Source organism: Trypanosoma melophagium (genome assembly GCF_022059095.1).
Source record: "Trypanosoma melophagium isolate St. Kilda chromosome Unknown ctg9segment0, whole genome shotgun sequence".
NCBI classification, from domain to species: Eukaryota; Euglenozoa; class Kinetoplastea; order Trypanosomatida; family Trypanosomatidae; genus Trypanosoma; species Trypanosoma melophagium.
Window position 1 is genome coordinate 560,905 of NW_027125194.1, and position 25,811 is coordinate 586,715.

General features: G+C 37.9%; 13 protein-coding genes across 14 annotated transcripts; all 13 read left to right on the forward strand.

Moving 5' to 3' along the window:
* Positions 1–1,998: 1,998 nt before the first annotated feature.
* Positions 1,999–3,024, forward strand: LSM04_004694 (Transcription factor CBF/NF-Y/archaeal histone domain; the record flags this gene model as incomplete). Its single annotated transcript, XM_067332916.1, has 1 exon — positions 1,999–3,024. The coding sequence occupies one exon, from the start codon at positions 1,999–2,001 to the stop codon at positions 3,022–3,024; it is 1,026 nt and encodes a 341-aa protein (XP_067185696.1).
* Positions 3,025–3,655: 631 nt separating this feature from the next.
* LSM04_006318 (uncharacterized protein) lies at positions 3,656–4,741 on the forward strand (the record flags this gene model as incomplete). The annotated part of the gene is made up of 1 exon (XM_067332917.1): positions 3,656–4,741. One exon carries the CDS (start codon positions 3,656–3,658, stop codon positions 4,739–4,741), a length of 1,086 nt encoding a protein of 361 aa, XP_067185754.1.
* An 845-nt stretch (positions 4,742–5,586) lies between these two features.
* Positions 5,587–7,260, forward strand: LSM04_000931 (Major facilitator; the record flags this gene model as incomplete). The annotated part of the gene is made up of 1 exon (XM_067332918.1): positions 5,587–7,260. One exon carries the CDS (start codon positions 5,587–5,589, stop codon positions 7,258–7,260), a length of 1,674 nt encoding a protein of 557 aa, XP_067185539.1.
* A 623-nt stretch (positions 7,261–7,883) lies between these two features.
* LSM04_002914 (uncharacterized protein) lies at positions 7,884–10,124 on the forward strand (the record flags this gene model as incomplete). Of its 2 annotated transcripts, XM_067332919.1 has the most annotated exons (2): positions 7,884–9,503; positions 9,595–9,600. In XM_067332919.1, the coding sequence occupies 2 exons, from the start codon at positions 7,884–7,886 to the stop codon at positions 9,598–9,600; spliced, it is 1,626 nt and encodes a 541-aa protein (XP_067185627.1). The 2 variants fall into 2 exon arrangements, with proteins under 2 accessions (XP_067185627.1, XP_067185628.1); XM_067332920.1 differs by having other exon boundaries at positions 7,884–10,124.
* A 605-nt stretch (positions 10,125–10,729) lies between these two features.
* Positions 10,730–12,982, forward strand: LSM04_003261 (Glutaminyl-tRNA synthetase; the record flags this gene model as incomplete). Its single annotated transcript, XM_067332921.1, has 1 exon — positions 10,730–12,982. One exon carries the CDS (start codon positions 10,730–10,732, stop codon positions 12,980–12,982), a length of 2,253 nt encoding a protein of 750 aa, XP_067185638.1.
* Positions 12,983–13,742: 760 nt separating this feature from the next.
* Positions 13,743–14,174, forward strand: LSM04_001893 (AP complex; the record flags this gene model as incomplete). The annotated part of the gene is made up of 1 exon (XM_067332922.1): positions 13,743–14,174. One exon carries the CDS (start codon positions 13,743–13,745, stop codon positions 14,172–14,174), a length of 432 nt encoding a protein of 143 aa, XP_067185583.1.
* A 695-nt stretch (positions 14,175–14,869) lies between these two features.
* Positions 14,870–15,301, forward strand: LSM04_008707 (uncharacterized protein; the record flags this gene model as incomplete). The annotated part of the gene is made up of 1 exon (XM_067332924.1): positions 14,870–15,301. One exon carries the CDS (start codon positions 14,870–14,872, stop codon positions 15,299–15,301), a length of 432 nt encoding a protein of 143 aa, XP_067185878.1.
* An 890-nt stretch (positions 15,302–16,191) lies between these two features.
* Positions 16,192–16,434, forward strand: LSM04_009275 (uncharacterized protein; the record flags this gene model as incomplete). Its single annotated transcript, XM_067332925.1, has 1 exon — positions 16,192–16,434. The coding sequence occupies one exon, from the start codon at positions 16,192–16,194 to the stop codon at positions 16,432–16,434; it is 243 nt and encodes an 80-aa protein (XP_067185904.1).
* A 366-nt stretch (positions 16,435–16,800) lies between these two features.
* LSM04_008573 (uncharacterized protein) lies at positions 16,801–18,339 on the forward strand (the record flags this gene model as incomplete). The annotated part of the gene is made up of 1 exon (XM_067332926.1): positions 16,801–18,339. The coding sequence occupies one exon, from the start codon at positions 16,801–16,803 to the stop codon at positions 18,337–18,339; it is 1,539 nt and encodes a 512-aa protein (XP_067185869.1).
* A 455-nt stretch (positions 18,340–18,794) lies between these two features.
* Positions 18,795–19,817, forward strand: LSM04_007273 (Actin-depolymerizing factor homology domain; the record flags this gene model as incomplete). Its single annotated transcript, XM_067332927.1, has 1 exon — positions 18,795–19,817. The coding sequence occupies one exon, from the start codon at positions 18,795–18,797 to the stop codon at positions 19,815–19,817; it is 1,023 nt and encodes a 340-aa protein (XP_067185807.1).
* Positions 19,818–20,670: 853 nt separating this feature from the next.
* LSM04_008092 (uncharacterized protein) lies at positions 20,671–21,630 on the forward strand (the record flags this gene model as incomplete). The annotated part of the gene is made up of 1 exon (XM_067332928.1): positions 20,671–21,630. The coding sequence occupies one exon, from the start codon at positions 20,671–20,673 to the stop codon at positions 21,628–21,630; it is 960 nt and encodes a 319-aa protein (XP_067185841.1).
* Positions 21,631–21,852: 222 nt separating this feature from the next.
* LSM04_000929 (uncharacterized protein) lies at positions 21,853–23,628 on the forward strand (the record flags this gene model as incomplete). The annotated part of the gene is made up of 1 exon (XM_067332929.1): positions 21,853–23,628. One exon carries the CDS (start codon positions 21,853–21,855, stop codon positions 23,626–23,628), a length of 1,776 nt encoding a protein of 591 aa, XP_067185538.1.
* Positions 23,629–24,144: 516 nt separating this feature from the next.
* LSM04_000887 (Dynamin superfamily) lies at positions 24,145–25,794 on the forward strand (the record flags this gene model as incomplete). Its single annotated transcript, XM_067332930.1, has 1 exon — positions 24,145–25,794. One exon carries the CDS (start codon positions 24,145–24,147, stop codon positions 25,792–25,794), a length of 1,650 nt encoding a protein of 549 aa, XP_067185529.1.
* Between the last annotated feature and the right edge of the window lie 17 nt (positions 25,795–25,811).

Below are 25,811 nucleotides of genomic sequence, written 5' to 3' on the forward strand. Positions count from 1 at the left end.
ACATGAGGCACTACGTAGATTAAATATAATATAATGTATGTATCTGTCTGTGTATATTTCTATGTTTCCCCTGTCTTCATAACTGAATGGAGGAGAGAGTGAAAAAAAAAAAGGGAAATATGGAGGGGACGAGAAACCCCGTGAAAAGGAAAGCAAGTTTTAAAAAGATTCTCTATCACCAAAACGACAAAATAAAAATTGACCAAAGAAAGGGGAAAATATTATTGAAAATGAAAGTATGCACTTTTAAAGCGGGTATTTAAGGGAACCAAGAGTAAGAAGAAAAAAAGAAGAAAAAAAAAGAAGATCGTGCCATATGTTATATATATATATATATATATCTTGCTCTCTCTATATCCCCTTCTTAATAGGTTATATAAATAAATATAAATATATATGGTGATAAGGAAAAGAAAGTTTGACTTAGGGGATGCCAAAAACTGAAAGCAAGAAAATTATTCTTAATAGGGGAATATCTAAGGGATAAGAAAAAATTAAGTTTTAAAGTAAAGAAATTGAGACCGAAGCTGTTTTTTTTTTATTTTCATTATTTTCTTTTGTTTTTGTAAAAAAAAATTTTCCGTTAGTGTTGTGGCAATTTATGGTCGCAGTCTCAATTGGGCATTAATTCCGTTTTTTTTTATAATACTTTGTTGTAGTTTAAAACGAGATTTTTTCTTCTAATCTACTCCTTCCCCCCCCCCCCCCCCTGTTTTTTGCTTTACTTTCTTGGTTTTTCTGAAAGGGTGAGAAAAAAACAAAAAAGGAAAAACGAGCGGGGAAGAGTGATTGATGGACTAGTGGATATTTTATTCTTCTTTCTGCTCATAGTGGTACTCCTTATTTTGGTTTTTCCTCGTTATTCTCTTTCCAAGTGTTTCTGTTTTTGTGGGCGTCTGCCTCCTTGTTTTTTTACTTTCTCCATTCTTTGGATTTCTTCCCCATTTGTTTTCTGATTTGTTTTTTTTTCCAGTTACCTCGTTAACTCCTGTTTTTTAATTATCAGCGTGTTCATTGCACTACCACGGGCACCGTCGTCCATTACGTTTTGGCTTTCAAGATATTTACGGACCACAAAAAATAAGACGAAGAAAATGAATGTGATAAAGGATTAAGGACTACAGTGTTTTTTTTTTCTTTTGGTTCTTGTCTTATTTGCTTATTTTTTTCTTCTTCTCATTCGGGAATCTTTTTTCTGCCCTTCTTTGTGCGTCGGTATATATATATAAATATATATATATATATATTTGCGGATATCTACATATCTATAGATGACGAGTTTCCTACCTGAATGTAGTCATGATTTTTATTGCTGATCCTATTGTTGTTATTTTTATTATCATTGTTTTTTGTTGCATTTATTTTGGGTTTTTTAGGTGGCTACTCGCACTTGCGCATCATTCTATTTTTCAGCCACTTAGTCAATTCCCACTTGAACGAGAAGTCCAAGAAGAAAGATCAACTTTTTTTCGCGTGTTTTTTTTTTTTTCATTTTCCCCTGTTATCTTTTCATCCATTCTGCGGCGTGATATGACTGAATGTGATGATTGTTTTACGGAATTTCTTTTTATTTCACACATTAAGTGTAAATATGTTCTGGCTGACGCGTCTCCTGTTCAGAATGAAACTTATTATTATTACTATTATTATTATGTGTGAAAATCGGATTGTCGGTATTGGGTGTGTGGGATACGTATACAATACGTATTTTTTTTTTTTCGTTTTTGTGTGATTGTTCTATTTTTTTTTTTCTTCTCTCTTCTTTAATTATCTATTCTTTTTTTCTTCGTCTTTTCTTTTCTTGCCTTTTCATTCTCTTTTATGGTAGGAACTCTGGGGTTGGTGACTGTAAATAATATTATTCCGTGTTGTGGCATTATTAGTTTCTTGGTTTCCGTAGGCCTAGACGTGGAATAGAGAGAGAGCAAAAGAAAAAGAAAGGTTCCTTTATTTTTTATTTTACTCTCTTTTGCTTTTTTACTGTCTGCGTGTTTAAAGATGGAGGAGGAAGGGCGAGGAGGAGTAAACGAAGAAATGTACGACACGATAACGGATGGGCAGGTATTAGATATCCACGAGGCGGCATTTCTTACTCCCCGCCTCGCAGTTTTTACAGATGGTGGGAATCAGGAAACTGAGTCCTTTAATGATTATAATGAGAGTAACGCCCCAGGAAGAGGAGGGGTATCAGCAATATCAACAACAGCAGAAGAAGATACGTATCCTGTACTATGTGAGACGGAAGCGATGTGGGAGAAAGATACGGCACACCCTATGCTCTTTACCGGAGATGAGGAGGACGAACAGCGAGTACGGCAACCCTTTGATCATAATGAGACAGCACTTATGGCGGCTCTATCCTCTACAGAGAGAGATGACCACAAAGACGAGGATGACAACCACGTATTGAATGACCCAAACGAATATAATGAAGATGAGGATGATGAGGACGATGAGGATGAAGGTGAGGAGGGTGCGTTGGTGGCGGGAATGGGGGGTTTATCCTCCGGGCGGGCCGCCGGGGGTCCTCCCAATCCGGCGGCGGCGAGGGGCGATCGGCCGACGTTCCCCCTCTCACGTGTGCGGGAGCTGCTGAAGTTCCACGGCAGCTCCTCCATCGTCGCCAAAGACGCCGCACTGACGGCCTCAGACGCGGTGGTGTTGATGCTGCGCGAATTGACGCGACTGGCGGCGGCTGAGGCAGAACGGCAACAACGCAGAACCGTCACGTACGCCGATGTGGCACGTGTGGTGCACTACTTTGATCGCTTTTCATTCTTGTCAGATATTATTCCACAGCCTCCAGAGACCCGTAGTGGCGCAGCAAAGGTTATGGTGGGGGGTACAGGTAAGGTGTCAACATCACTAGCATCAACATCAGCAGCAACATCAGCCGGAGCAGGAGGAGGAGCTGCGAAGGCAGGTTGCGGTGGTGCACGTGATGGGGTATCACGACAACAGACGAAGGGAGGAGGAACAACAGAAGAAGCTAGTCGTTTACGTCAGGCGACTCTTCGCTTTTAAAACTGTTGTGAATGAAAATCCCTAGCATTCATAGATCTAACCATATAATATATATATATAATCTTTGTTTCTCTTTCTATTTTTATAGTACATAAGTGTTTTATGTCGGTTTTTTTTTTTCCCTCATACTCTCTCTTTTTATTTTCTCTGTTACTGTGGAATTTTGCCATTTTAATATATAATTTTTTTAAATTTGTGATGACGGTTATGTATTTATATTTCTTTAACCCTTTTCTTTTGTTTTCCTATTTTTTCTCTTTCCCCTTCTGCGAATGTGCTTGGGAGTGCGAAAAACAACAACAACAAATAGAATATCCACTACATCCCTAAAAGGGGAAGTGTGGGAGAGCATACACAAGGCATCAAAAATAAAAGTGTGTAGAAAAGAAGAAAGTGAAGGGAATAAATTTAAAGAAAATCAAGAAAGAAAAGAAAATCAGAAGAAAAGAGGAAACAAAAGGACCACAATAATCGCAACAAATAAGGAGTCTGTGTCAGCGAATACAAGGCACGGGAGAAGATACAGTGAACGAAGGAAAGGGAGAGAAAGAAAGAGAAAGAAAGAAAATAAGAGGGAAGAAAGTTTAAAGCATAGAAACACACACATACGAAACAGTGTAGAATAATTGAAATGAGCAAGACTTCTATGCCAACTACACCTCGATTAGAACGTGATCGCACCCCTAGTCTTATGACAGATGAAGAATTACGTAAAGAATATGTGCAACTCTGCAAAACGAATTTTACACTAACTGAGGAATCTGCTGCACTACAAGCAGAAATAGGAGCTCTTTGCGAAGAATCCGTTCGTCTTCAGCAGAGTACAGAGATTGAGGAAGAGAAGTTAGCCAATCAGCTTTTACGTCGTCTCCAGAGTGAAGAGCTACAACGGCGCCGTTTCCGTGCTCTTATTCGTCGAGAAGAGCATGCACGTCAACAAATAATGCAGCAAATTGCCCAAGTTCGTGGGAAGAAAACAGAATTAAAAACACAAGTGGAGCAAGAACAGGAATCATTAATGCTTCAACTGCAAAAAAAGCTGGTGGAGGTTGTAAATAGCAAACGAGAGGTTGAACGTGAATTACTTAAGGAACGTCGTAGTTATCTTGATGTACTTTCCAAACGTCTGGCCCATTTCAAGAGAGATTCTGACGCCGTTCCTGCGGTGGTGGAGTCTTCCTCCTCCGCAGATCCACCGGTGGCATTACGCCCCGCTTCTGCGGAGACGCACGCGGCGATTAACCGTTTAGAACGGAAGTTGAATGATCTCCTGCGGCGTCATGCAGCGGCGGTGCGTGCCAGTGCGAATAATGAATCACTTTGCGCAGAACTTGGGCAAAGTCTTACGAGCATCCAACAAGCCGCGTTTCTCGATCGTGCCCGAGCGGCGAAATTGCGGGAAGAACTGCACGAAGCCCGGCGGCGGTTGGGAGCTCTTGAAGCGCAGCTCCGTACGCGGACAACATCAGTGGTGTCGGACGACAGTTCGGGGCTCCTAACACCCAAGTTGGCCCCACCCCACCCGCGCAGTCCCATGCCACCCTCACCGGCTAACTTCACTACTACTTCAACTAATATTACCACAGCAACAACAAGCACCCATACACCCTCAAACACAGATGGAGGTGAAGGTGAAGGAGGGACGTTACTTCCAGCCCTCGCACAGGTGGGGTCGGTTTCCTTCAGTTCGGGGGATACCACAGCAGGAACGTCATAGTAGGGAGGGAGGGAGAGGGGAGGAGAGGAGGAGGAACAGTTGCAGGTAGAGGGATAAAGGAAGGGAGAGAAGGGGGAAAAAAAAACAATGATCCAAAAGAAAAAGTGAAGAAGGAAAACTAGGGTTAAAGTTACCAGATTTTATAATATACAATAAGAAAATATCAAGCAAGCAGAGAAGTATGTCTACAGACCTCCTCCATTTCTTCTTTCATTCCTTTCTCTTTCTCTCTCTCTCTCTCTCTCTCTATATATATATATATATATATATATATATATATACTACAATAGGTTTGATAGTTACGAATCTGTTTTTCGTATTATTGGGCTCGGCGTTTCCTTGATTTTATCTTTTCGCTTTTAAATTTAATCGTTGTCTTTACTGCAGTTATTTCAAACCTTTTTTGCTGTGAGTGCATCTTTTTTTTTTTCTTTTTTTTTTGCTGCTTTTTTTTTCGTTTTCTTGTGTTTCAGCATTTTTCTTGCGCTTGACAATGCTTTCTCACATGGATGCATTTTCACTGAGAATGTGCCCCTATTTGGCCTACATACGCAAGTCTTCTCATCTTGGTCTCGAAACGGAGAGTTTCAATCGGAATGTTTTTTTGTTTTGTCTTAGAATAAAAGAGCGAAGACATACATACTTGTTCGTAATATACAGAAAAATGAAAATTAAAAAGACGTATTTTATTGTATATATTTTTGAGTAGGTATGTGGGTTATTTTTCTTTTTCTTTTCCATCTCTTTTCCCTTTAGGGGGTTTTAGCTTGACAGCTAACGAGATAATTACGAAGGAAGTTGGAACAAAGTTAACAAGAAAAAAAAAAGAACTTCAACAAGGAGGAATGGAACAAAGTATAATTAAACGCAGGACCATTCAAGCACATGACGATGAACAGCGGGGAAATAAAATTTTTGAAGAGAAAAAGAAACCAGAAGTTATCGCATCTACAAGTGGTACTTTTTTCACATGGGATATTATTCAAATTGTGCTGGTCCATTCTGTTGCTGGTATTTTTTTCGGATATAATCTTGGTTTACCTGGTCCATACTATACTTTTGTTAAGATGAACTTTGATTGTTCAGCCACCACATCAGAAGTTGCTTGTACTTCACTTAATCCTGGTCTGTGTGCTTGGAAAGATAGTTCGTGCAGTTTTGTTCAAGATAATTGTTCTAACCTCGTAATTATGGATTGTGATTCAAATGTTGCCCATTTTTCGTATCAGTGTTTATGGGATGCTAAAAAGAAGAAATGTCGACGTCTACCTGGTTACACAGCTGTAGAAAATGGAATATTCGCTGGAGGATTAATAGTTGGTGGTTGTATAGGATCTCTGGGGGCAAGTACTATTCTTTCTTACTTGGGAAGACGAAAAACATTTTTACTTTGTGGTATTTTGGCATCTTTTGCAGCAACATTAACTCATTTCTCAACGTACACAGAGGCCTATGTTACGGTTATTGCAGGACGCATATTTGCAGGTATTGCCTCAGGAATACTATGTGTTGCTTCTCCCATGTATGTGGAAGAGATGGTACAAGGACATTATAAACAAATTGTTGGCATTTTCTTTCAAATTGCAGTTACAGTGGGTATTCTTCTTGCTGCAACAATGGCATATGCATTAAATCCACAAGATTTATCTCTCAATTTACAGATGCAGCAACGTCGACAAGGACTTTGTGTATTTGCCAGTATTTTAAGTTTATTAATTTGTATTACAGGTATCTTTATGAGAGAAAGTCCTTATTGGGTGGAACAGGTTATTCGCGCACGAGGTTTAAGTGAAGACGCAAACTCTCTTAAAAAACCTTTGAATGCGTCAATATTGGAAGATGATACTACTGCAACTACTAATAATACTACTAATACTATAAATGATGCAGAAAACTCTGTACCATCATGGAGTAATATGATTCAACCTTTATTTACAGCTTTTATTATGTGTATCGCACAGCAAATGACAGGAATTAATGCTATTATGAATTATGCTCCTACTATTACTGCTGTAATGGGACTAGCTCCTCTTACAGGAAATTTTATTGTTATGGCATGGAATTTTGTGGCCGTTCTCCTTTCTATACCAGTTTCATTAAAATATCGAGCCGACTACACATACATTTGTGCAGTTTTTTTTACTTCACTTTCGTGCCTTCTAACTGGTATTCCATTACTTCCTTCTCTTGATCTTGGAGACAAATTAAAACGTGCCCTCTCAGCTGCTGGTATTGCTATTTTTATAGTTTTTTTTGAGGTCGGTATGGGAACTTTTTTCTGGGTGCTTTCACAAGGAATTTTTCCTCCCGCTTTTCGAGATCGTGGCTCCAGCTTTACGGTACTTACACAATTTTTATTTAATATATTAATTAATGTGGGATTTCCAATCGCTGTTGGGAAGATATCAGGTACTGCTGATCAAGATAAAGGTATGTCAATTGTCTTCATTTGCTTCGGGTGCATTGGCCTAGTGTCCAGTGTTTACCTTTCTATATTCTTGCGTTTGCGAGAGGTATGATTAAAAAAAAATAATAATATTAGTAATGGGATAATTTTTCTTAAGCATTTTTCCACTTATTTAAGTGACATGGATTCTTTACCCTCTTTGGAAAGTATTACAATCTTTTCCAGCCTTATTTCCAGTACGTTTCTTTGTTTTTCCCCTTTCCCTTTTTTTTTTCTCTTTAAAAAAAGTGGTTAGGCAGGTGAGAGTGGGATAAGTAAGGAAATGAAAGTAATAATCTATACTTTGGTATAGAGAGGAAATAGTGTGCTATGGCTTGGGAAGATGTTTTTTTTTCTCTTTCTCTTTCGTTTTTCTTTTGCTTTTTTTTTCTTTTTTCATCTTTTTCTTTTGTTTTTCGTACTACAGCATACATAAAGTGAATTGCGGGTCCATACCAGCCGTTTGGACTACAACTTTAACACTTCTAGATTGTGTGTTTTTTTCATTCTTTCTAAGATGTCCCCCTTTCTATTGTATTTCAAAGAAAACCCTTGTTACCCTTGACGTTATATCCTCTTTTCTTTTCCTTTTTTTAAAATTATTATGTGCAACAAAAAAAAAAAAAAATGAAAAAAAGATAGGTTAAAGAGAGGTATATTCACACTTTCACACACACAAAAAAAAAAAAGAAAGGGATGGACGTAGTTAGTTTCAGTGAAACTCAAACTGAGCAAGAAAGCCACGAGGAAAAGAGGCAATCTTCCCCTATTTGTATTTGCGTGCGTTTTGATGCTAATCCGTTAGACACAGCGGATAATGTATTCCGTGGTGTTCAGTCATTTCATTCACTCTCAGAGGTTGTGGTGCCTCTGAAGGGCATGTTACTTGAAGAAACAACATTAGGCGATTTACTCACGGAGTTTATGTCTCGTGTAATAAGAAGATTTCCACGTCTATCGAGACGTACTGTGGGTGCATTCTATTTAAATGTTGAAGGACTTCCCATGTCTGTTGATCGATTATCTGAGCAGTCTCCACTCATGCGTTTGGATGTAAATGTGAATGGAGGCGATACATTAGATAACTTTCTCGCACCACCACTTACGACTGGACCCACAGTGTATAATATAACAGCACACTGGCTTCCTAATATTGAGGTAGGGACGAATACGGGTCGTAATGCTTCTGAAGTTTCATCCGTATTAGATATGGCTGTACAAAAGAATAAAAAGACAGATAGTATTAATAACGCTGAAGAGGAAGAAGGTAAGGAAACTGAAAATGTTAAAGGTAGATTTTCTGAAGCAAATATACCAGCTCCAGTTATTTATCCTTTTACACAGCGTTGTACCTATACCAAGTTATGGCCACGAATATGTGAATCAAATGATAACCTTATAGCTTCTATGGAGTTAGCCGCTTCACGAGCTGCCGCTCTTACAGCAACTCTAACAGAAAGAGAGGCTGCACGTAAAGTACGTCGTAAACTTGAATCTGAAGAACTTGCTGCTCGTAATGTTATCATGGGAGATGAACAGGAGGCACGTCGTACAATAGTGGAAATAGAAGAAGAAGGAAAAGAACAAATGATACGACTTATGCGTCTGATGCCAGATGATGAGCTACAGTCTGATTCTATGTCAGAAAATACTCCGCAACGTTGGAATCGTTATCCAGTGGATACAGAGCCACTTTTTACGCCTCCCTCCTCAATATTTAAGCAGGAGTTGGCGAAACGTGTGGAAGAAACGGCATGGCTTTCTCATGTTTTTGCATTAACATCGATTGCAGGCTCAGGTTTAGGAGTAGCGAAGGAAAATAAAAAGAAAAACCAAAAAGATAATAGTAAAAATATTAAAGGTACTGGTAATACTACCTATGCTGCTACTAATACTACTCCTGTTGCTGCTGCTGATGGTGATGGTGGTAGTGGTGGTTTGGGTACTGTATTCGCAGGAACCGATGATGCAAATGTTAGTAAAAGTGAAAGTCCTGATGATAATATTGATAATTTAGTGGTGGATGAATATTCTGCAGCTATGGAAGATCTTATTCAGCATTATGCCGATGTACGTCGTCACCTGTTGCTTTGGGAAAGACAGACATTTCGAGCTCTTACAACAGAAATGCATCTTATATTGGAAAAACAAAAAAGACTTGATGAGGAAATTTTACGTACCGCATTTCATGAGGAATTAGAAAACGGAGGTGTACTTGACTTTAATAATTATGCAATTCACTACGATCAACAACATGCACTTACTCAAAAAGATAAAACACCAGATATTACAACAAATGATAGTTCTCAAAGCAGTGTAAATTATAAGAGACAAACATCACCGATTGCGCTGGAATCTTTTGGAATATACAGTGGTAAAGAACTAAAAAATGATGACTTCAAAACAGAAGTAAAATCAATAACAACAACAAAAACAACAACAACAACAACAACAACAGGGCAAATGGAGATAAAAATGCCGTCTACGTTAACTTTACCACCTCGTCCACGACCACGATCACCTCGATCATGTTTAGCAGATGATAAAAAGTTTCACCAGGCGATAGAAGAAAGTAGAGCGCGTGCGAAAGCCATTCTAGAAACTATTGCCTTAATCGATATGAGGTATCATGAACCTGTTTCTTTTAAACTTGCTAAACACCGACTTATGTTAACAGAAAAGGAGGAACGAAAATTAATTTTACAGGAAGAAAGGAAAAAATGCGTTGAACTTGTAACATATGCAAAACAAAGGGGCCTTGATTTGGAAAGTAGAGAATTTCTTGCATACTGCCAACTTATAGATCCCGTTGTAAGCGGTGAAAAAAAAGAGAGAGATGCTCTTCAGGGGCAAGAAGAACGACACATAGCATTGCTTCTTTCATTATATCATGGTGGTGTAGAACGAATAAAAGTATTGTTACGCCAGAGAGAATAAATTTATGTATAGGTGGATCTTACTGTGTTATCCTATTTTATTATTACTATTATTTTTACCTTTTTGATTCCCTTTTTTCTTTGTTTCGTTTTTGTTTTTAATCGATTTTTTTTTTCATTCCATGATGTATAGTGATGCACATGATGCATGTGGGGTCTCATGATTCTTTTGAGTGTTTTTTTTTTTTATTATTTATTATTACTCTTGATATTCTCTGATGCTCATATATATATATATATATTTCTGTTATTATGTCCTTTTGGGGAGGCATGGGATAGGATAAACCGAGTGTAGAAAATCAGAAAATAAAATGTAACTACTCTAACTTTATTTGGAGAAGAAATAGAAGAAGTTGAGAGTTACAGAGGAAAAAGGAAAAGAAAAAAAAAAGAAAGTGAATGATAGGGAAATTGTTTACTGTTTCCCTCTGAGTTTCTTTTTTTTTTTTCTTGTACGTGTAGCTCCCTCTCTATCTATCTATTTTTCTGTGTGTGTGTATGCATAGTATCAGTATATTCACCTGCTTTCTGTGTGGGCTCTGTTAGGAGGGAAGCGGTGAGTTCAGTTTTGTTGTTGTTTTTTTTTTTTACTTTTGTTTTTTAGTTATGGCGTCTAGGCGCGTTTTTATACCTGTGTTGGCATTACCAATAAGTAGCAGTTGTTATTGTTATGGCTGCGCTATTAGAGTTGGTTTTCTATCTGCGAGTATTCGATTAACGCGCGCTGCAACTGTGGGGTTAACATCGTGGAATCATTTGTCTAATGAAAATAGTTTCCACCCCATCATTTTCTCTTCTTCTCGAACTTTTATTCACTTGGCAGATAGAGAAAAAATGACGTCACCAGAAGAAATGTCTGAAAGTCTTAAGCTTATTGTTGGATTGGATGATAAGAATGCGAACGATTTGTCCACAAAACCAGAACGTGTGGAAGATCTTCTTGGCTTCTTTAAAAGTCAAGATATGACCCCGGAATCTCCTCGTGAACAGAAAGTTATGTTGTTTAATATATGGACAAGGGTCAAGGATTCTAATCGTCGTGATTTTGTAGCTAGATATGTGAAGAATATGAAACTTGATTCTACACAAAAAGTTGATGCTGCTATAAGGTTTGTAAGTGCCATAAAAGGAACAGATGCAGTAGATACAGATAAGTTTGAAAAGGAGTGTGGCGTTGGCGTAGTCATTACCCGTGATGACACTGTACGTCTTGTGAAAACTGCACTGGAAGAGGAGGACTTAAAATTACTAAAGGCGTCATGGATGAAAAATCCAAATATGATGCTTGGTAAGATGAAACGTGTTCCGGGACTTCAATGGGCAGATTTCACAATCGTAAAGTCAGCGCTTGAGGAGTTGGTTCCACCTATGATTAAGGATGTTGTTATTGAAGAATCTGCTTCAAAGGCAAAACATAAGGATCCTGAAGCAGGAACATCTAACAATGCCGGTGGTTCTGCTTCTGCAAATGTGCGAAAATGTCCACGAAATGAGAACTGGAAACTTATTGCAAATGGACTTCCACGTAGTCGAATCAGTAGTCTTCCATCATATAAGGAAGGTACAAAAGTATATGTGGTTGGATGGGCACATCGAGTTCGTCATCAATCTCGTATTTCTTTTGTAGAATTACGTGATGGTTCCGGTTTTATTCAATTGGTATTTGAAGGTGCGACAGAACCTTTTCACCGTGAAACATCACTTGCTATTCGTGCTACATTAAAGTGTGAACCTAAAGCAAAGGTTGATTTGCAACTACCATATGAACTTCATGTGGAAGAGTATGCCATTATTGGAAACTCTGATGGAAGTATTGAAAATGTCATTACTGCAGAAAGTTCTCCTGATAAACTTTTGGATGATCGTCATTTGGTGGTTCGTGGAACATATGGATCAACAACTTTAAAAGTTCGTCATGAAGTTATTCGGGCTTTCCGTGAATACTTTTGGTCATTGGATATGTCTGAGGTGACACCACCTACACTAGTTAATACACAGTGTGAAGGAGGTTCTACACTTTTTGACGTCATGTATTATGGGAAAAATGCATATCTTACACAATCTTCACAATTATACCTTGAGACATGTACTTCTGCTCTAGGTGATGTATACTGTATTCTTCCCAGTTACCGTGCTGAAAAATCCAAGACACGACGTCACTTAAGTGAATACACACACCTTGAAGCTGAATACGCCGTATGTAACTATGAAGAACTTTTGTCATACCTTGAAGATCTTCTTGTGGAAGTTTTTAACCGTGTTATTAAACGTGTTGGTCATCTCGTTGCTTTTATGAATCCTGGAGAATTGGTGGATCCATCAGCAGACCCTTGTGATCCAAAAAGCTGGAAGTTTGCACCCAAGAAACCATTTAAGCGTCTCAAGTATGGTGATGCTATTAAGTTCTGTAATGAAAATGGTATTATTAACCCTGAGACAAACGCTCCATTTCAGTTTGGTGAGGACATCACCGATCAACCGGAGCGGGCGATGGTGGAGAAAATTGGTGAGATTGTCTTCATGACACACTTCCCTGCCGTGATGAAGTCCTTCTACATGGCCCGCGATGAAAACGACCCAACGCTGACAGAGTCGGTCGATATTCTCGTCCCTGGTGTGGGGGAAATTGTGGGTGGGTCCATGCGTATGTGGGACTATGATGAACTCATGCAGGCGTACCAGCGGGAGGGACTCGATCCCAGTGCGTATTACTGGTACACCGATCAGCGGAGGTACGGCTCTACGCCACACGGTGGATTTGGTTTGGGGGTTGAACGTTTTCTGGTGTGGTTGCTGAATCTCGGATCTGTGCGGGAGGCGTGTCTGTTCCCACGATACATGGGAAGATGCGAACCGTAGAGATTTTTTTGTTTGTTTTTTGATAAAGCTTTACGAGAAGAAGAAAGAAAAGAAGAGTGAGGGAGGTTATGGCTGCATACTTGATGAAAATTTGGCATATATACAAGGGGTGAAGGAAAATAAAAAATGGATAAAGATGAGGAAAAGCGGAAGAAAATAATACGAAAAAGGCATCTATGCCCAAAACAAAAAGAAGAAAAACCAAAACAAAAACAAATGAAAAGAAAAGGAAAGGAAAAAAAAAACAAAAAACGGAAGAAAAAAAATGGAGAAGATATAAATCTAAAGGTATCCTGATAGGAATTAGCTGTTCTTTTTTCCTTTTTTAATGCTTTTACCTAGTTTTCCTTCGTGGCTAACATGGAAGCATGACACATTGTACGCAACTTATAGGCATTTTAATAACTATTTTAATATCTGAAAATACCAGGAAGAGCTACTCTATTTTCTCTTTCTTTCTTTTTTGTTGTTGTTACTATTTTTGCCTGTGTGTGTGTGTGTGTGTGTGTCGGTTTGGTTCTCTCGAGGATAACTGCGATGACGAAAGTCCCATGAGTTTTAATATTGGTCTCCCACTGTTTTTTATCTATCTGTTTTATTCCAGTGCTATTGACTGCTTATTTTTATTTCTCTGTTCTCTTGATTTTTTTTCGTTTGGCTAATATATATATTATCTGTTTGGGGAAAGGCGGGTTATACCGGAGGACGTGGTAAGAAGTATATATATATATATATATACGTTTAGAGAAAGAAAAAAGAAATGATACATTTTATTCTTCTTCAAAACCGCATGGGTAGAACACGACTCGCGAAGTTTTATGTCCCATGCGATGATGACGAACGTGAACGCACCAAACGAGAGGTGCATGCACTTATTAATAGTCGTGATGCACGTCTCTCTAACTTTGTTTCCTATGGATCATTAAAACTTGTTTATCGCCGATATGCAGGACTCTTCTTTTGTTTTGCTATTGAACACAATGACAATGATCTTCTCTACTTGGAATTTATTCACCTCATGGTAGAGGTTCTTGATATGTTTTTCACTGATGTCTGTGAGCTTGATCTTGTGTTTAACTTTCACAAGGTGTATTTGATCATTGATGAGATGATTCTAGCGGGTGAAATGGAAGAGGTGTCACGTCCCGTTATACTGGACAGACTCAAGATTCTTGATGTCACCAGTACGTAATAGAAGTGAAACGCAGAAGTGATTGTTAATGATAAATATATATTGTTAGTGAAAATTAAGGCGGGAAAGATTCGTTTTAGGTGAGAAGGAAATTCTATCTTTTGTTTTTACTTTATTTTGCAATCATAAACGAAAAAAAAAGAACAGTTTATGGAAATAAAGTGAGAAAGAGAAATTTCTTTATTAACTTCGTTTCTTTATATACAAATATATATATATATGTATATATATATATATATTCTCTCTCTACTTTAGTTACGTTCGTCCTTGAGTTATGTAGTTCCGTTTTTTCTACTCAACTGCGCCTGCTGGCGTTTATTGAGGATTTCACGGTAAGTGTGTAATGTGCGTTTGTCAATACATTATTTTTTTAAACTCTTCCTGTGCTTCTTTATATTATTTTGTAATATTTCTTCCACTCATTTATGTATTATTAATTATAATTCTCATTTTCTTCTCTTTCTTTTTATTTCAACCCCCCTTCTCTCCCAAAGAGTGTAGGAAACATCTTAAAAAGGAAAAAAAGAACAAAAAAGAGAGACTACTCACTGCTTCCGTCCATACATATTCCCTTTTCCTTTTGCTTTCTCTCTTTCTCTATTTCCTTTTAAACCATATCCACCTATCTATCTATCTATTTATCTTTCACAAACAAGCAGACCGCTTGACCGGCTGATTCGAGAAGAAGAAACAGAATGACAACGTGGCACCGTCTGCTGTTCCCGCTCGGACTGCTGTTGCTCGCCCACAGTCTCTATCACGCCCACAGCCTGCGTGAACACCTGCAGGAACGGCATCACCAAAAGAATGGCCAAGTCGCTGCCGGCGGGTATTTTCCCTTCGCCTCTGCAATGGCAGACAACACGGCACACGTGAACGCCACCACTATTCCTGTATTTATAGAACTACTCGTGGGCGTTGTACTCGCTATTGTGGGATTCGTGAAGCAGTCGACATTGCATCGTGCACGACTTATTGATAAGAACCGTGAAGAAAGCTATGATAGCATCATGTACACAGGAGTGGGTTTTATGCACTTTAACCACCGTGGGGCGTTGAAGGGATCTCGGTCTGACGACGTTAAGAATGGTCATACCGTGCCGTTAGAAAGTAAAAAAAGAGCTTAACGTTTGTTTAGGTGTTTCTTCTTGTTTCTCTCATTTATTATTATTATTATTATTATTATTATTATTATTTATCTTCTTAGACCGCTCTTTTATTTGTAGTGTATTTTGCTATGCATTTCACTTATTGGACTCTCTGAACTGTGATACGGCTGTTTTTTGCGAAAATTCATCAAAAGTAGAAGAAAAAAGTGAAGAAGCAACACTCAGAAATAATTTAAAGACACCAATAAAATGTGGAATTAAAAGGATATGTGGTTTCGGGTTATAAAGGCAACAGAAAGAAGAGCAAAAAAAAAAGGAAAAGGAGATGAAAATGATGAGAGAGATCAAAGGAACGAAAGTAATACCCAATAAATACGAAGAGGAATATTGATGAGAAGAAGATGGGGGCAAACAAGAAAAAGAAACGAAAGTATAAAGATTATTTATATCTTTCATTTTGTACAACTGCGTAGTTGTTTTTTCTATTCATTTCTTCTTGCTGATACCATTTTTTTTTTTTCGTCTTTTTTTTTCTTATTCTTGTTTTGGAATAGGAAGGAATTCTGGGGTATTGGTCTATAGGGTGGGGGTAAATTGTTTTTCTTTATCCCTTGTTTCTTCTATACATTACCTTAAACAGGTAGGGTTGTAGCAGTACAGCGAACATAACTACCAACTGACCATATATCTATTTCTCTCTCTGTATTTGCCAGCGCAGGTGGTTAACTAGTACCTTAACAAAAAAAGAGGAGAGGACAGAAACGGTATATTTTGAAAGTTGCAAAAAAAAAAAAAAACAAAAAAGAACAAAATAGGCGTATTCCCGTTGAAATAAGAAAAGGAGGAGAAGAAAAGAAAAAAAAACGATCAAACACGTTCAAGAGATAGGTATATTGATTTTGTTTTAAATGTTTCGAGGGACCACATTGGCATTTTCAATTGCTCAGCCCACGCTGCTGTTGCTTGGTAGTAAAGGTGGAACACCCAAACGAAAGAAAAATCCCATGCAACTGCGTCGAAAGGTGTATGGTCTACACTTTAAAGAAAAGTTCCTAAAGATGGAAGAGTGGTATTACTGTCCGTTATGTGCTGAGCCAAAGAAACAAGGGGAGTGGTGCCGCCGCGAGGATTGTCGTCAAATTAAACCATAGTGTTTAATGGAGGATTTATTACAGAAATGGAGAAGAAAAGATAGTGTTTGAGTATATCTGCGTATGTTTCTTTGTTTGTGTGTTTGTATTTTGTGAAGGTTTTGGTGAAATTTGTCGATAAAATTGTTGTTGATTTTTTATATTCATGAAGTTGCGTTCTTTTATATATATATATATATATATATATATATTATAGTTATTATTAATTGTTATTACCAATGTAAATATATATTTGATTAAAGCTGCTTGTGTATAGGGCGTAGATGATTTTTTTTTTGTTTTTCCTCTCTCCTTTTTTCTTTCTTTCTTTTCGTTGTGTCTATGTGTATTTCTCTATTTGTGGCGTACTCTTTGATGATAAAAAGAATGAATCCCATATTTCCTGATAGGAAGTATAAACCGCCTGTAAGGCAGTTTGAACTTCCAATCGAGGCTCTGCAGCTTTTCCGCAAGAGAAATAGAGAGAAAGAATGTGATAACAACACTATCCAAGCTTTAAGAACACCAGATCCTTCTAAAGTGGCATTTATACGTAAATGCATTGAATACGGTGATATTAGTACAAGAAATACACAGGGTACTTTACATAGTGCAGGTGATTCTAATGCCCGAACACTTAGAATGGCCTCACTAAAATCTGCTCTTTCTATTCTTTGTCATATTGCTTCCAAGGATGAATCTCGTTACTTCACATATAATGAAATAATTCAGCCTCCTAAAGGTTCTCATGATGTTAGTGGTATTGGTAGTGGTAGTAATGATAATGTTAATAATAGCTCTAGTGATGTTAAGAGCAAAAAATTATCATCTACCTTCTCTCTCACAGATGTGTACACAACTGTATGCGCTCTAAAACTGGAATACGAAGATGTGCTTCAGCAACAGAATAGCGGAAGTGGAAAACATAATTTTAATCCTCAATTACTAGCTGATATTCTCGAACGTATTGAAAGTAGAGTGGATGCTTCTATTTCTTTACTTGAATCAACTGTACTACAAATGATTGTTAATCTTGATCGAGCTCAAGAAGTTCCAGTGGCGTACATTGTTAGTGTGCTAAAGGCATTACCACACATGTTTGATGTTGAAAAATGGGTTTGTACAATTCTGCAGAAAGAAGATAATAAAAGGTCACAATTGAAACCTTCTTTAGAAGGTATGAATGAGTGTAAAAAGGTTAGTAATGCAGCTACTAGTATCGTTCTTAATACACTTCGGGAAATTAGGGTTATGGATTGTACTAGGGTTCTTGATACTTTAAAAACGAAAAGAACTGCTTCTAAGACAAATGTTGCAACATTAATGTCTTATGAAGAAATGTTGTTAAGAGCAACAAATGGTGTGTATCGTTCTCGTGGTCTATATAGTGCGTTACACGATATGAAACTACTTTTTTATGAGCTTTATTCTACAGTACGTCCTGAAGAAAAAGTAGAGGTTAATTCACTTCATCTACGGTTTGAACAATCGTTAAGAAACAATTATAGAATATTTTTACGTAAGATTGGTCTTGTTGATGAAGCTTCAAAGGATTTGTTAACAGAGAGAACAATATTTGATATTAACCCGATTTCTTCTAAAGATGATAGTATATCCTACAGTGAAACCCAACGACGGTGTTTATCATTACTTCCATTACTGCGGGAGGCGGATACTGACCAATACTTTGAATATCCGGTATTTGATATGGCGAATATTGATTTAACTAGCGTAGAACGATGGATACGTTCTCCTTCATTTGGGATTAAAACAAATCGCGATGCTTTCATTGCACTACGTGACGTCTTGGAACATATGGTTGATAATTGCGTGGTGAGTCACGGTCCTACAAGTCCCTTCACTGCGGTCATCACACGAGTGCGTCAGCGTCTTGTGGATGCAGCGCGTGTTGTGAAGATCTTGTGATGAAATTAATAGGAACTGTATTTATTTGTTTATATGTCCTTGTCTGTGTGTATTTGTGTGTGTGTGTGTGTTTTTTGGGCGTACAGTTGAGCAAGTGGAAAGAAGAAGAAAAGGAAGTGTTTTTCTTTCTTTTTCCTTTGTTTTATTTACTCTATAAGGAAGATGGTAAGAGGAGAGTATATATATGTATACATATAACGAGATGAATACCTTTCTTCATGCTTCTTTTATTTTCATTTTTATTTTCTTTCTTTGTATACTGGATTTATTTTTGTTTCCATGTATTGCATACCTTTAGTGGAGATAATCTGATACACAGTGAATAAATAGCCATATAAAGGAATCAAGTAGAAAAATTTACAGTTGCATTGACAGGAGTATATATATATATATATATTAAAAAAAAAAGAAAAGAAAAAAGAGTGGGAGAAAGGAGATCAAAATTTGCATAGAAAATGCTTACTGTAAACTTTAAGGTGGATTCAGCTTTGGAGAATGCCCTCAAGTCATTTCGTGAAGAGTATGCCTTAATTCGTGCCGTCATTGTTACTATTGACGATGAGGTAATGCACCTTCACGGAAATCCAGTTGAAGCGACCACCAACTTGGAAGCTGATCTTGCTAAAGTACGTGAAGTTATCACAGCTGACAAGTTAGAGGCTGCCTTCATTATCGTAAAACTCAAAAAAGGAGAATTTGCACAAGTTTCCTTCTGCGTAGAAGGCATTAAACCAAAAGTACGAATGGTTTACGCTACGGGTGCCGGACACCTTTCAGAGGCAAGTGGATTACCGCACCTCGCAAGAGAACATGTGGGGCGAGTGGCCGATCTCGTCCCTTCGCTCTTCGCCAAAGAGACGGAAAGTACCCGTGCGGATCTCATGACGGAGGGGGAAAAAATACGTCTGGCGATAGATAAGATGGAAGTGGCGCCTAATCCAGTGGCAATGCCGGGTGTGGACATGCCATTAACAGAGGCGGGGGCGTTGGAGTTGGAGAAGTTTGGCCGTGGTGAAGTGTTTGCTCTGACATTTACAGTGGAGCCGGATAAGATTCTCCTAGATAAAAAACTTGATAAAGTAAAGGAAATAGAATCTTCTACTAATGCATCCACTGCCTTATCATTTGTCATTGATGCTGTTAAGGCACTTATTCCGGCAGATCATCCACGTTTCGTGGTGCTTCGTTGCCCGGTGGATGACAACACCACAAAAGCAATGATGGTGTACATTTGTCCCAGTACATGTAAAGCACGGGAACTGATGGTGTACGCATCATCTAAAGCATCTTTTCTCTTGCAGGCAAAAAATCACGGTGTTAAATTTGCCAGGCGAATGGAGTTGGACAGTACAGATGAATTAAGATCTGCTATTGAAGATGCACTGCTGCTTGGGGCAGAACTCGAAGATGAGAATCCTGAAGATAAACCAGCTCCACCACGACCAGTAGGTTCAAAGGGACCACGAATGCTTATCTAAGTAATAATACGTGTGGAAGCATAAGGTGGCAAGGGTAGAGAAAAAAGAAAAGAAAAAAGAGAAAAAGAGGATAACCGGGAGATTGGAGAGACAAAGAAGGAGAAGAACAAAAAGGAAAAAAAAAAGAATAGAAATATTGTGCGATAATAATAGTCGCGATAACATCAAGGGGCTTGACATTTTTTTTTTCGTTTGTAGATGGATTTTTGATCTGAATGGTTTGACTTTATAAGCGAACTCGTGTTTCATCCTATCCAACAGTGCGTCATAGTATGGGGATTGCCTTCATGGGGTAATAAAGAAACTCCATTAGGATCAACTCCGGGATAAATTAGGGTGTTGGCCAAACTGAGGGAATACGATGGAATACCAACAAGAATAAGAAAAAAGGTGGATTTGTTAAGCCGAAAGTCTTTTTGTTTTTTGGTCACTGTCACTCTTTTTTACCTAAATGGTTTTTTTTTTTTTAGCCCCTCTTTCCGTTGTTTTTTTCTTTCACTTTGGTTTTCAACAAAAAAGGGGGTGGTGGTGCAAAAAAAAAAAAAAACAGCTTCACTGAGTGAGAAATTGATTTCATTTTAGTTAAAAGAAAAAAAGCAAATAGAAAAGAAAAAAAAATACATCTGTTGGTATTTTTGTATTGTCTTCCTTTTGTTTTGCATTATTTTCATTCATTAGTCGTTTTTGTTTTACATATTTTTCTCTCTCTCTCTCTCTCTCTCTGTGTCTAAAGATGCCTTCTACTTCATTCACTTTTCTTTCTTTTGGACTGTCCTCATCATCATTATTAATGAGAATATTGTTTTTTCTGCTCTTCTTTTCTTTTTTTTGTAGACAACCGTATTGTCTGATAATGAATAGATTGTTACTTCGTCGTTTAACTTTTTCATCCTGCCACCTGCTCCCTCACGTTGCACTTTGCCAGGGTGTTCGTTTTTCAAGTGAAGGCACAAGTGAGACGAAACCTGTATCACCCGTTGACATTGAAAATTTTACACTAAATGAAGAGGTTGTACAAAAGGATATGGACGCATTGCAAAGATGGAATGATCTATCAGCTGTAATTGATACATCTCGTGCGAATAAAAAATATGAAGATATTCTTGCTGCTGTAAATAAGGGATTAGACATGCTAAAAGAGATGGGGGCTCTAAATGCTCCTATACAATGTGAAACTCTGCTTCTTTTGGAAGCAGCACAAGCACATTATAATTTGCAGCAGTTTGATGCTGCATTAAAAAATGCCGAAGAGGCGAAAAAAGCACTTCTTGAAACACCTGTATCCCTACGAGATGCGGCACAATTAGCAGAAGTTAATCAATTGATTGCGTATATTCTTTTAAAAAATGGAAAGATTGAGGAATCTTTTACTCTTTTTACAGATGTTCTGCGCTGGATAGATGTGGATGCTAAATCCGCTATGCCTATGCAAGCTGTAGCGGCTGTCAATATGCGTCGCTCTATCGTTACCGGTATTGGCCTCTGCCATGAGAAGTTTGCCGAAAAGGCGGTGGCCTCTGGCGGGGACGGCCGAGAAATGTACGGCAAGGCCCTCGATCTCCTCATTGAGGCCCTCAACGCTCACATCGACGAGGGCGACGTGGAATCGGTGAAGTTGACGCTCGGGCGGGTCCTGCGGTGTTTCGAGGCCGTCGGCGACCCCCCGCAGGCGATCGCCACGGCGGAGAAATACGTCCGGTGGTGCCGCCGCCACGGGGATGAGGCGGGGGTCGCGGAGGGCACCGCGTGGCTGCAGGAACTGCGGGAGAAGTATGGCCTGAAGGATGATAATGATAATAATCCAGGGAATTGAGAAACAGAGAGAGAAAGTGTGTGTGTGTGAGGGGGAGTGAGAGAGTTTTTATTTTATTTTATTTTTGTACGTATGGAGTGTTGTATTTGTTTTTGTGTGTGTTTTGTTTTCTTGTTTGTTTGTTTTTTATTTCTGCAAATGTTTTTCTTTTCTTTCATTATTTAATTATTTTTTTCTCCCTTCAGTAGCTTGGGAGCGAATAGAAAGAAAGAAACAAAAAGGATGCGGGAGGTGGTAGAGGAGATGGATGTTGAATCTATTGATCTGCGACACTCGTGGAGAACATTTATGGTTCCGTCAACATGTAACTGTGAAGAAAGAGGAAAATATGTTAATATCGATAGTAATACTAATAGTGACAAGAGTGGTATCTATACACTTCTTCGTCCTTATCGTGTAATAGGAACAAGTTCAGATGAACAATCACTCTTTTTTCTTTCACTTATTACTCCACATTATGAGTTATTAAGTGCTACATTGCATCTTTTTATTCAACTCAATGCTCAATTTCGTCAATGTATAGTGGAAAATGAAGAGAAATTAACACGACTTCGTAATCGTCAAGAACAGCAACTAACAAATATTTTGGAAGCCGCAAATGGTGGAGTACAAGATATAGTTGTGGGATCTGATATTACACAACGTATTGTATTAAAACATCAACGTGAATTAGAAGAATTACAACGTCAAATTTATAAAAATGAATCAATACTTGAAATGGATTTACGTCAGAATCTTCTTGCATTTCTTAAAACATCAGCACCAGAAGCAATGGCCCTTTTTGCAAAAGGTGGCGGAAAACGAAATTTACAAAAAGGTAAAGAAAAGCTTAAACGTATTACAAATATTTCTCACTACGTTTCTGATCAAGTACCAGTGCGAACTGTAGAACTTCCAAACCTTTTAAATCACGAAATTAATGGTTTCAAATCTAAAGATATGTCATTACGTCCTATTGTTTTAGAAATTTCACCAAATTCTTCACTACAAACATGTATTAATTCTCTCTATGAAGTGAAAGACGATACAGTAGAAGTAGAAACCATAGTAGAAGAACACCTTTTGCGTCTTTCACATAAAATGAATGCAGTTTTACTTCTTATTGGTTCACAGGCGGAAGCAGAATGTATTTTATCATTTCCATCAGCTGAACTACTATTACAACAAGAAGTTTTACCTAGGGATGGAAGGAAATTACAATTTGTTTCATTAAAGTATCATTCTTGTTTAAAAATAATGCTTACCACACGATTTTGGGGTGCTAATATTATATTTCTCTGGACACCACCAAAAAAAGGCGATGATGAACTATCTAATATGACTCCTCATGTAGTAGAAGATGCATTGAATTTAGCCTATGCGTGGAATGCTGATATGTTCTCTGTTGCAATTTTGAAATCATCTTTTTCATATCTTAGAAATTCACAACATGGATCTCTTGATCAGGCACAAGAATTATCCATGGAGGTATTACTTCAATTACAACGTGGTATTGCACGTTTGGCATATGATACTACTGGAAGTATGCTTTCTTCACCGTGGAGCATGTCAGAGGAACCAAAAAATCAAAAAGAAGAACAAAAAGGCCAACAAAAACAACAAGAAGAACAACAACGACGATGGGATGATGGTTATGTTGTTACTTCTCCAACATGTGCTGGGGCGGCACAGACAACGTTTAATATTCCTCTTGCTATACGTGTATTTCTTCCTCCTCATATTTTATATCCAGAGAAATATGTCTCTGTTTCTTCACGGGAAAGTACAGTTGTTCCTACAGGTACTCTAGTAGCTGGCGCTGGCGTTGGTGTTGATGAGACAATAGGAAAAAATGAGGGGAATTTACAGCGTACGGAGTCATTCACAGTAACTCAAGATAACAGCAGTTTCTCCAGTGATATTGTAACGATGCGAGAGAGTGGATCAAAACCGAAACATCTAATGACGTTTAGAAAACTTCTTTTGTACACATTTGGTGATTCGGTTGTGGTTCACTGAGTTCAATTAATAGTCTAGATAAAAAAAGAAAAGTTTTTTTTTCTTTTATTTATTGGATACTTTTCCTCTGTCCTTTTTTCATTTGCCCATATTTTTCTATCTGTATAAGTTTATGTTTGTTTTTTCTTGTATTAGTGCTCTCATTCCAGAGAGCAAGTTAAAAAAAGTGTGTATATTATTCAATGCAATCATTAAGTTTATGGTATTTTTAGAAATAAATATACTCCTATGAATCTACGTTATGTATTGGCTTGTTTTTCCCCCTTTTTTATTTTTCCGACCTTTGTAAGGGTGTATTTCAATTGGATAGGTGGAGAACAACACAAGGTACTCAATTTAGTTAGTAAACAAACAAAAAAAAGTAACAAAAAGAATAGTAGCTTCGTTAAGAGGCAAAAACTGTATTTTTCTTTTTCTTTTTTTTTTTCGATTTGATCTTCTTTGTTATCCGTGTTGTTAGTTGATCATTTGTGTGAGAGTATATATATATATATATATATATATATATAATATTATATGCCTTCTAAGAAACCCGGGGAGGTGATACTACGAAAACCGCCCACTTTAGCTTCTGATTCATGGGATGAACACATTGATGCTGTTATTGCGGAACTGCAGCGAATATACATTGAGCGAGTGCGGCCTATCGAAACAAAGTTCCAGTATGATGTTTATCGCCCCAGTTGGTTCTCAGAAACTATTGTGCAGAAGAAACCTTTTGTAACATTTCTGGGTCCTTTTTCTTCTGGAAAGTCTACCTTTATTAACTACTTAATGCAAAGTAATTATCTTTTGACTGGGCCACAACCGGTTACAGATAAGTTTACAGTTATTATGCATGGTGAGCAGGTTCAGCAAATACCTGGTCGTGTACTTATGGCAGATAGTTCACAACCTTTTCGTGGATTAAATCAATTTGGAGATGCTTTTGCCGAATGTTTTCAAGGACTCATCGCACCACATCCTATTCTTCAATCCGTTTCATTAATTGATACACCTGGTGTACTTGAGACAGCTGGGGATATTCATTCACGACGGTATGATTATATTAAAGTGTGTAGATGGTTTGTAGAGAAGAGTGATTTGGTTTTTTTTCTATTTGATCCAACAAAGTTAGATTCTGGAACAGAACTTCGTATGCTATTCAAACATGCTTTACGTGGACAGGAAAGTAAAATTCGTATTGTATTAAATAAAGCAGATGCGGTTGGACCACAAGAACTTATGCGAGTATATGGGGCACTTTTTTGGAATCTTTCAAGTCTTATTAATACAACAGAACCACCACGAATATATGTATCAAGTTTTTGGGATAGACCATATTGTAAAGGTACTGATCATGTTCTTTTTACACAGGAGAAGGCAGATCTTATTTATGATCTTACCGAAACTATTCCATTACAATCACTGGATCAACGAGTGACTTCAGTTTTGCAGCGAGCTACACATGTTATTATATTTGCATTAGCATGTGCCGCTTTCAAGTCAAGGATGCCAAAATGGTTTGGAAAAGAAAAAGCAAGGGCGGAGTTCTTTGCACAGTTTCCACAAATTATAGAAGATCTCGCTAATAAATATCGCTTTAGTTCTTCCGATTTCCCCACTACGGATGAGATGCGAACTTTTCTTTCTAGAGTACGAATAGAAGATTTTTATGATTTGGACCGCCTACAGAAAAAAGGATGGATTGATTTAATAAAACAAACGATTGAAGAGGATCTTCCTATGCTACTCAAACCCATTAAACAAACTTCAGTAGTGGATCCACGAGACAGAAAACACGCTATTATGCTTCAACGAGAATACACTAAAAAGATGGAAGATCAACTTGCAGGTCAAACTGGGCTTCAAGGTGGTTTGGGACAGCAACAAGTACCAGCTTATCGGGCTCAAACAATGCCGAATGTTGCTTTTATGAATGCCGCACTTAATAACCCACAACAACAACAACAACAACAATCACAATCATTTATGGGACAGTCTGTTAATGGAAATCAAAATGATCAAATGGCAGCAATGATGCAAATGATGCAAGGAATGATGATGCAACAACAACAGCAGCAAGCACCATTACAAATACAACAGGCCCCCACACCACAGTTCTCACCTGAACAAACGGCAATGATGATGCAGATGCTGCAGCAACTCCAGAATAATCAAATGTAAAACGGAGGCGGATTCGT